General features: G+C 52.3%; 1 protein-coding gene across 1 annotated transcript; it reads right to left on the bottom strand.

Annotated features, from left to right (window-relative positions):
• Positions 1–4,733: 4,733 nt before the first annotated feature.
• LOC121362299 (NADH dehydrogenase [ubiquinone] 1 subunit C2-like) lies at positions 4,734–6,996 on the bottom strand. The gene is made up of 3 exons (XM_041483685.1): positions 6,766–6,996; positions 5,757–5,903; positions 4,734–4,926 (listed from the first exon to the last, which is right to left on the bottom strand). The coding sequence occupies exons 1-3, from the start codon at positions 6,902–6,904 to the stop codon at positions 4,877–4,879; spliced, it is 336 nt and encodes a 111-aa protein (XP_041339619.1). The 5' UTR covers positions 6,905–6,996; the 3' UTR covers positions 4,734–4,876.
• Positions 6,997–9,070: the final 2,074 nt, after the last annotated feature.

Genomic DNA, 9,070 nt, shown 5'->3' with positions numbered 1-9,070 from the left:
CAAGCACTGGAGCTTGGGCATGCCTGGGCTTGGCTCCACGTGCCCAGCTGTGACCTACAGCTAGCCAGCAGTGTCTCTGGGGTGAAACACCACCATTGCCGCTATTTGGTTCAGCAGCAGGCCCAGACAAGCCAAGGCACGTCCCATTCGGCAGTATTGGTACATCCAATACCAAAGTGTCTCTGTATCATCCCTGGGCACATCCTCCTGTCTTATCCCTCTGTGGCACCAAGGGAAGGGAGTGTGGCACCATGCTTGCATATGGGGCTGGGAGGAGAAGGAAGAGGGCACAGTCACAGTGACAGCAGTCACCTTGCCAGGTCACCATGATGTGCAATGGAGCCCTGCTGTCCTGCAGGTGACTGAACACCTGGGTGCCACTGGGAATGGCTGAATGAATTTCTTCTTCTGCTTTGCCTACTTGTGCAGCTTTTGCTTTTCCTGTGGAGCTCTCTTCATTTGTACCCATGACTTTTCTCACTTTTAGCTTCCTCAATTCTCTCCCCATCCCACCTGGGGGGAGTGGCAGAGCAGCTGAGTGGGGCTGAGTGTCCAGCAGGGCTCAAATCATGATCTCCACAGTGAAGCTCCAGCCCCAGGGCAGACATGTCCCACCCTGAGGCCGCCCTGGGGGACACTATGATGTCTCTGAACCTCCAGGAAGCTCCATGGTGTCCCAGATGTCCTGAGAGCATGGGGCTGCCAGTGTGTGCAAACCTGAGTGCAGCACAGGGCAGCCCGGGGTGCCAGGAGCACCCAGAAAGGGAGAGGAGGAGCAGTGGGTTCAGGGCTGAGGGGGAGAGGGCTGGTGGCAGCATGGGCACCTGGCTGGGCTGTGAGGGGACAGCGGGAGAGCTGCCAACACTGAGGGTTGCAAAAGGGAGGAAGGACCCCATGGCCTTTCCCAAAATAGAACCATTTCCTCCAATTGCCACATAGTGCAAGATAAGAAGGGACAGGAGTCCTGGCCATTGACCAGCCATGGAGTGGGGCTGGAGCAGTGGGACCCCCAGGCCAGGTCAGGCAAAGGCCTCAGGGAGCCTGGGCCAGGAGCCAGGGGTGACAATGAGGAGAGGTGCCCAGGTTCTCTCCTGTCCTTCCCTATCCTATCTCAACCCCCCAACCTTTTCAGTTTTGGGGTGCGATGGGAGTGGGTCCGCTTATTGTTCCCTCAAATGGCCAGGCTACTGGCAGCTGTGCTGCTGGGGATGTCACCTCGCCCACTCCTCGCTGCCCCGTGCTCAGGATGTGAACACACCAGGGACATTGAGCAGGCTCTGTCCATGACTGCGAGCCTGAAAACAGCAGCAGACACCGGTGTGGAACATCCCACTGGGAGTGCTCTGCTGAAGGAATCCTGCATGGGTCATGAGGACATGCAGTGGGGACAGAGATGGGAGCAAATGACACAAGGGGCACTGCATCCATGGGACTGAGCTATAACAGCCCACAGTGGAGCACAGATGGTGCCACCTTCACACCCATCACCCCCATCCTGGAGCAGAGGCCATGGCTGGTCAATGGCCAGGACTCCTGTCTCTTCTTATCTTGCAGTATGTGGCAATTGGAGGAATTGGTTCTATTTTGGGAAGGCCCACGGGGTCCTTCCTCCCTTTTGCAACCCTCAGTGTTGGCAGCTCTCCTGCTGTCCCCTTCCACTGTCCCCTCATAGCCCAGCCTGGTGCCCATGCTGCCACCTGCCCTCCCTCCCTCAGGCCTGAATCCACAGCTACTCTTCTCTCTAATGGGATCCCCAGAGGCACAGAGAGGATCTGGCAATTATTCATGTTCCAAGGATGAGGAGCTGGGGAGAAATTGGAGTCTGCTGAGCCCCTGTCACTGTCACTCCCAAACATTCTGCCATGATCACTATGAGCAGCTTAGGAAGGAGTGGGGAGAGCAGGAGGGCAAAGCATCCCCTGTGTCCCTCTGTCCCCAGAGCCCTGTGATTTGCCTGCAGCTGCAGGAAGCTCCGCAGTGGCCCAGGTGCCCTGATGTGGCCAAGGCTCTGTCTGGCACCTGCACGGGGCCAGCAGCACCCACACTCCTTGGTGCAGCAATGGGCCCCATGGCAGGACACAAAGAGACGCCAGGAGACAAGGAAAGGGACAAGAGGGGTGGCGAGGACAGGTGGGGAAAGGGTGGGGAAAGGGTGTGTGGCAGTGCAGGCACCGGGCTGGGACACAGGGGGACAGAGGGAGAGCGGCCAGCACCAAGGGTTGCAAAAGCAACCACGTACCCCACAGCCTTTCCCAAACAGAACCCCTTTCCCTGACTGCCACATGCCACAGGGACATGCAGGGACAGGCAATGCTGGCTGGTGCCCTGGCTCTGGATTTTGCTCTCCTAGAATTGGGACAATGGCAGAGAAGCCATGTCCACCATTCCCTGGGGGCAGCAATGGCTCTGTGCTGCTGCCACAGGAGTTACACAGCACTTTTGCCCTCCCAGAATTGGGACAATGGCAGGGAAGCCATGTCCACCATTCCCTGGGGGAGAGTCATGGGAGATGTGTCAGCAGGAGATAGTGGGGATGATACATAGTCATTTGGACATACATGAGGTGACATTTCCCTCCTCCTGAGCCATAGCCTGGCGTGGGCTCCCTAGGATGATGGTTGGCTGCCCAAACACCAGCTCTGTGGCCACAGAGACCCAAGGAGCTCACTGCACCGGCACCCAGATGTCCTGCTTTCCTAGGAAATCAGCTGCCAATCAGCAAGTTCTCCAAATGAGTGCAAAAACAATTCCCTCCACCCAGAGTGAGGATTTCAGAGTCATTCTGCTCTTGTCCCTCCTTAGCCTGGGCAAAGTTGCAGCCCTGTCTCATCCAGAGGATATGGAACATGAAGGGCAATCTGGAGGAGACGTGAGCCATCCCCATTGCAATGGCACCTCTGGCTGGGGCATGATGGAGCTCTGCCTTTGGATCTCCTCGGTCTCTGTGGTGATTGCAGAGGCAGGGGTTGAACCATGAGGAATGGATAGAGACTGGTTCCAGGTGAGGAGAGGACCATGGAGGGGGCGATGTCCCTCTGGTGGTTTACCTGGCTGTTGCTCAAGGATGGGATCTTTGTCCCCTGGAGAACACAGCTACCTGTGCTGGTTTAGGCAGCAGTGGATTTAATTTTATTTTTTTTTTCTGTACTGCCACTCTGGTGAGGGGCCTGCAACACAAGGAAATTTGGGAGGAGATACTGGTGGGATAACTGATCCATACCAACCCAAGGGATATTCCAGATCATATGACAACAGTATATAAAGTGGAGGGAAGAAGAAAGAAGTGAGCTATACCTGGAATTATGGCCTTTGTCTGCCCAGGTCACCATTACCTGTGATGGACCCTGCAGTTCTGGGGAATGCTGAACACCCACTGCCCATGGGAAGTGATGAGTGAATTCTTTGCTTTGCTCTGTTTGCATGCGTGGCTTTTGCTTTCCCTATTACATTGGTTTTATTTCAGCCCACATCTTTTCTCGTTCTTGCCCTTGGTTCTCTCTCTGATGCTGCTGGTGGGGCAGTGAGTGAGTGGCTGTGTGGGCCTTGGTGGCTGGCTGGGGTCAAACCCCGCTGGTGTCACAGAGAGGGACACCTGCAGTCCCCTGCAGCGATGGCTTTGGGCTTGGGCAGCGCTCAGCAGCTGGAGAGGCTTGTGCTGCCCCAGGGAAGTGTCACAGCAGGACACGGGGTGAAGCACTGGCCACGGCTGTTGAACATGCCCAGCGGGAGACGCAGGATGTCCCCAAAGGCCTGTGACCTGGGGCAGCTGGAAGGGCTTGCTGACGTGTTGTGGGCCGCTTGCATCCCCCAGGAGCCGTGGGTCTCTCTCTGAGAGCCGCTGTCCCTGCAGCTGGCTCCGAGCCCGCTGTGTCACAGAACTCCTGCCTGCTCTGGTTGCAGGGCATTGCACCACACTGCCCCAGGGCCTGACGCTGCCCTGCTGCTGGCCACTGCTGCTGGCCACAGCTGGCAAGAGGTTTCGGCACTGGTCCCAGCGGGATGTTGGCAGACAGGGCAGATCAGGCATCTCTGGCGTGGCAGGGGGTGCTGGCTCTGTGCTGCCCTGGACAGGCTCCCAGGGCACCCACACTGTTGGCGGCCAGCACGGGGAAAGATCTTCTTCTTCCAGATTGTTCAAGCAAATCAGAGTGGCAGCACTTCTTTTAAATCTGTTTAGGGACATCATATCCATGAGAGAGCAGTGACCTGGCACAGGGCTCAGTGTGAGGAAGAGATAAAGACTAGTTTTGAACCAAAGTGCTCATTTAGTAAGAAGCCCCCAAACCCAAATCAACAGAACCTCCTCACCCCCCAAATATGATCAGTGTTTGGATGCAGGAGCTAGCAACCAAGTGAGAAAACAGAAAGGTTGGATCCTTACTATCCACAAAGAAAAAGCAACATAATAATAAATAACATAGAGGTGGAATTAATTAGGGAGATCATGTATTTTGTTAGATGTTCAGAAAGAATTTCACAGCGAGACTTTGGGTACAGGATCTACAGGGGCTGGCCAAGAACATGTTCAAGGGTCAGGAGAAATGCCACTGAGAAATAAAAAATATGAACTTACAGAACTGCTCTCTGGCTTTTATACAATATATGTTCTGTGAACAACTTTCCATCCTTGCAATTAAAACAACTGAAAAAAACAATAATCAAACTTATTATTCTGTTACAAACATCAGACAACCATGTACTGACAAAGCATAAAAGAACAGAAGAGCAAATAATTAAACAATAACTATTTAATCAAGCTTTTATTACATGAAAGTGAGTAAAGTTTCATCTTTTAAGCCATGGACGGTTCAAGAGTTGCAGCCACCTTGCCAAAGTTCTCAGAATGGCCGGAGTTCATTCTGTGATGTGTGGCCACTCAGCGAATTGGGTGGAAATCCTCCAAGAGCTGCCCTATTCTTTTCTTTTCTGCAAGAGGTGGGAAAACCTAATCAGCATTTGAGATCGATTTGGAAAATGTTTCACATTAAATCTTTGATGTTAACAAAGCCACCAAAAATCTGATTTTTGCTACCCATAGCAAATATTAGCTTGCTCTTGTAACTAAGTGCACAACTTTTTTTTTTTCCCATACAGCTCTCCACAGGTCCTTGTGGAGGAATCTCAGTAGTAACAGTTTTTTATTTCTACATATTCCTTCCAATATGGCATGATGCAGACCACAGCCCAACAGCCAGGTCACCAAACCCTACTGTGTTAGAAAATGGACAATTTTCACCCAAATTTGCCATTGCATCGTTGGGCTCAGCAACTGCATTTACTAAAAAAAACCCTGTTCTTCACCATTGCTCCAAGCCAACACCAATTCAGGTTTCCTGCCATTCCTATTTATTCTTTTTTCACCTGCTCTGCTTGTTTTCTGAATATTCATCATGAGATTTCTGAATCCCCATGCAACAGGCATTTTACAGGAATAGACACTACAATTGTGAAGTTACAAGAATAAAACCTGTGAGTTCTAATTTCCATTATTTTTTCTTCAGTGGTACAAGTTCGGTCTATCCTTTTTTATTTTTTTTTGGCTGCACTACTTTTATACTAAAATGAGCTTTTAGGAGGAAGAGGTGGCCATTGATGTGTATCAACGGCTCAATAACAATATCAATTTTCACATCAGAAAATCCTTTAGACTGCTGCAATTTAGATTGTGAAGGAGCAGGGAAGCCTTAGCCTGGCAAAATCTTTGCACCCAGGTTACGGCAGGCTGAGGTCTCTCCTAAAATACCAGCTGAGTGTACCTCCTGATCCCTGGAATTCCACTGGATGGTGCCTGATGTACTCGAACAGCTCTCTGTCCACCTTGGCATGCATGTACTCGGCGCGTTTCACCAGATAGTAGCCAACAAAGCAGCCCAGGGTAGCTAACAGGACCTGGCGGTGAACACCTGCAGCAGGAGGAGAGAGGAATTGTCCCGAGCTCTCCCAGCTCCCCGCGGGCCTCAGGCAGGGCCCCGCTTTCCCCAGGCCCCCCAGACTCTCCTGTCTCCCTGCTTGGCCCCTGCCAAGGTCCCCACAGTACCCACAGCTCCCACGGCCCCTGCCAGGCCCCACTTCCCTCAGGGCTCCCTCCCCTTCCCACCACCCTACCCCTCAAGGAGTCACCCCAGATCCCCTCCACCTCCAAACGAGCCCAGCCCCTTCCAATCCCACAAATCCCTCACTTCAGGGCTCCCACCCCTTAACTCCCATCCCCACAATCACACAGAGAACTCCCTTCCTCTCCAAGAGCCCCCCCCGAACTCAGGGCTCCCTCTCTTGCCCTCCCCACTTCATTTATCCCTCAGTGCCCCCACACCCTCCCTCTATCTCCCCATTCCCTTACCTCAGGGCTCCCTCCCCTTCCCAGCCCCTACATCCCTCTCGGTCACCCCAAATCCCATATACCCACTCCTGCAGCCCCCAAACCTCCTCTAGCCCCTCACTCCTGGCTCTTTCCCCTTCCCTCCCCTTTGAGTGACCCCAAATCCCACACCCCCCTTTCGCAGGCCCACATATTCCCTTTACCCACCCCTAGCCTGGGATCTCGGGGCTTCCTCCCCATCCCTAACCCCTGTAACTCTCAAGGTCACCCCAAATCCGCCATCCCGCCCCCATTTCCTCATTCCTAGCTGTTTCGCCTTTCTCCCTTCATTTATCCCTCAGTGACCCCAAACCCCACACAGGCCCTTCCCCAGCTCCTCACCTCCTCCCTCCCCTCGCAGCCCGCTCCGTTCCCCCTCCCCTCAGGCTCTCCCCGTCCCCCCGCACCGGCTCCGAGGATGGGGCGCTGGTTAAAGGCGTTGTCCATCAGCGCCGACATCCACCCCGCGAACCCGAGCCACACCGAGCCCTTGTTGAGGAGCGGCGGCGGCGGCAGCGACCGCGACTCGTCGGGCAGGAACACCATGGCTGCGGCCCGCCGAAGGTGACCGCGGGGAGCGGTGCGGCGGCAGCGCCTTCCCCCGCCGGCCCGCGCCGTGCTCCCGCGTTCCGCTGCCTTCCCCGCTTATGGTTATTTTACCAAAAAAAACCACCCCAAAATCCAACTCCCCGCCCCACAAACCCGTGCCCGACCCAAACTCCCAGGCTGAGCGGCCTTAGCCGGGTCGGGGAGGGGGTTCCTGCATCCCTCACCCCACTGGGTGAGCCGGCCCCCCTGCAGGGCCAGCGAGGCCGGCCGGGAAGTAAATTAGGGGGTTAATTAAGCACTAAAACCGAACCCAGTTTATTTTCAGAGCTCAGATTAAAGTCTGAGACCTAACCCATAGTGTTAGTCTTTTCGATTTTAATTAATACGAAGTCACATTAAACCATTTGCCACTGTAGCAGGATTGACGGAACCGTTAAAGAAACCCGCATTAACAAAACACATCACAGGTCCCAAAGGCTTCTCAGCCTCTTTCCTAAAAATGTATTGTTTAGCTTTTGTCCATGAGAGGAAAGCTCATGTCTTTACCAAGAGTTTGATGGGTGAAGGTGTGGGCGTTAACGTCTTTGAAATGGCTCTTCATGTCTCTGCTGACTTAGGGCAGCGGGTTTGCTGCAGAGCCCGGACACCTCGGCCCCTGAAACAGACAAGGGGCTGCACAAGCCCGAACTTCTGAGCTTTGGGGTACAACAGCGGGTTCAAGGGGCAATGTGCGGTAGGCAGTTCGGGAAGGCTGTACCTTCCTAATGCCTCAGCAACGGGGAAGGAAGAGGGAAACGTGCGGCCGGGAGTTCAGGATCAAGGGAGGCTGCGCCCTCCGAAACCTCGAGGGAAAAACCCTGTGGGTGTGTGCCCCAGTGGACTCTTCCCCTTGATTCAAATAAAGCTGAAGGACTCGGCTTTTTGGACATAGATCTCTGGTGTTTGTGGATTTTCCTGACATCCACACAGGAGGTTGGGCAGTTGCTGCTGAACCTGGGATCATTGGGATGGTACAATGGTGATGCAAGGCCACTTTCAGTCACAGGTTTAACTTCACAGAATCACGGAATGGTTTGGGTTGGAAGGGACCTAAATGGTCATCTACTCTCAACACCGTGCCACAGGCAGGGAGAATTTCCACTGGACCAGGTAGCTCTATCCAACCCAGCTTTGAACACTTCCAGGGATGGCACACCCACAGCTTCTCTGCCTGGCCTCTTGGAGGATTTCAGGATGTGCACGGCTAGAGAAGAGCCAAGAGGGGTGTTTGTAGGGGTTTTTTTTCATATTACCATTTCCCTACACAGGGCAGCACAGCAGACAGATAAACACAAGCATTGTGGATGCCTCACCCTGAGCAGAGCTTTGAGGCTTGGAGCTGAGATAAAATATAGGTGCAAGAAGCATCCTGGCACCACTGGCAGCCACAGCAGCTAAAACAACATGGATAGTGTAAAAAAAGCAGAAACTATGAGAAAATAATGAAAACCAAAGTGAGAATGTCTTGAATATGAACTCACTGGCAGCAAACACTTGAAATGTACAAACTATTTGGCTACAGAAACATCCACAGTGATTAATCTACCTGTTGCCCTAACAAAAGCCAATCTATTTTAAACATCCCAAATATTCAAAGAACTCAAAAAGCATAACTATCCCCTTGGCTATCCTTGAGGAAGGGGTCCCATATTTCAGCTAACATAGAGGAAAGTTCAAAAACTACTGTCAAAAATAGTAATAGTAGTAATAAAAAAAATCCACCCCTCTCTCTTCCCAGTTTTATATCAGCACTGGAATCTAAACCAGGCCCCAACATCAGAGCAATATCTTCTAGGGATGGTAATGTAGGGTTTAAAAGGTATAACTATTTACTGCAGAAGTAACTGCTATCCTTTGTTTTCTGCCTCTGTGGAATCATGTTCCTCAATCCGCCTTTTCCTTAAGTCATTACAGGAACTATGGACACTTGATCTTTTGTTAGAGTTGTAGAATTTTAAAGGAATTACAAATACAGCTAAGGCAGCCATATTATCTGGTACATTTAATAGCCTTAGAATACTTCTTCATTTGAGTAGCATGCCTCAATTTGGTCATCTGGTGTACAAGAAAAGAGCCACTAGAAGAATATGAAAACCTATTTGCAAGGTATCTATGAAAGAAGGA

Source organism: Pyrgilauda ruficollis, unplaced genomic scaffold (genome assembly GCF_017590135.1).
Source record: "Pyrgilauda ruficollis isolate IOZ18807 unplaced genomic scaffold, ASM1759013v1 scaffold60, whole genome shotgun sequence".
NCBI classification, from domain to species: domain Eukaryota; kingdom Metazoa; phylum Chordata; class Aves; order Passeriformes; family Passeridae; genus Pyrgilauda; species Pyrgilauda ruficollis.
Note: the sequence above shows the minus strand (reverse complement) of the source record. Positions and strands in the feature narration are given on the sequence as shown.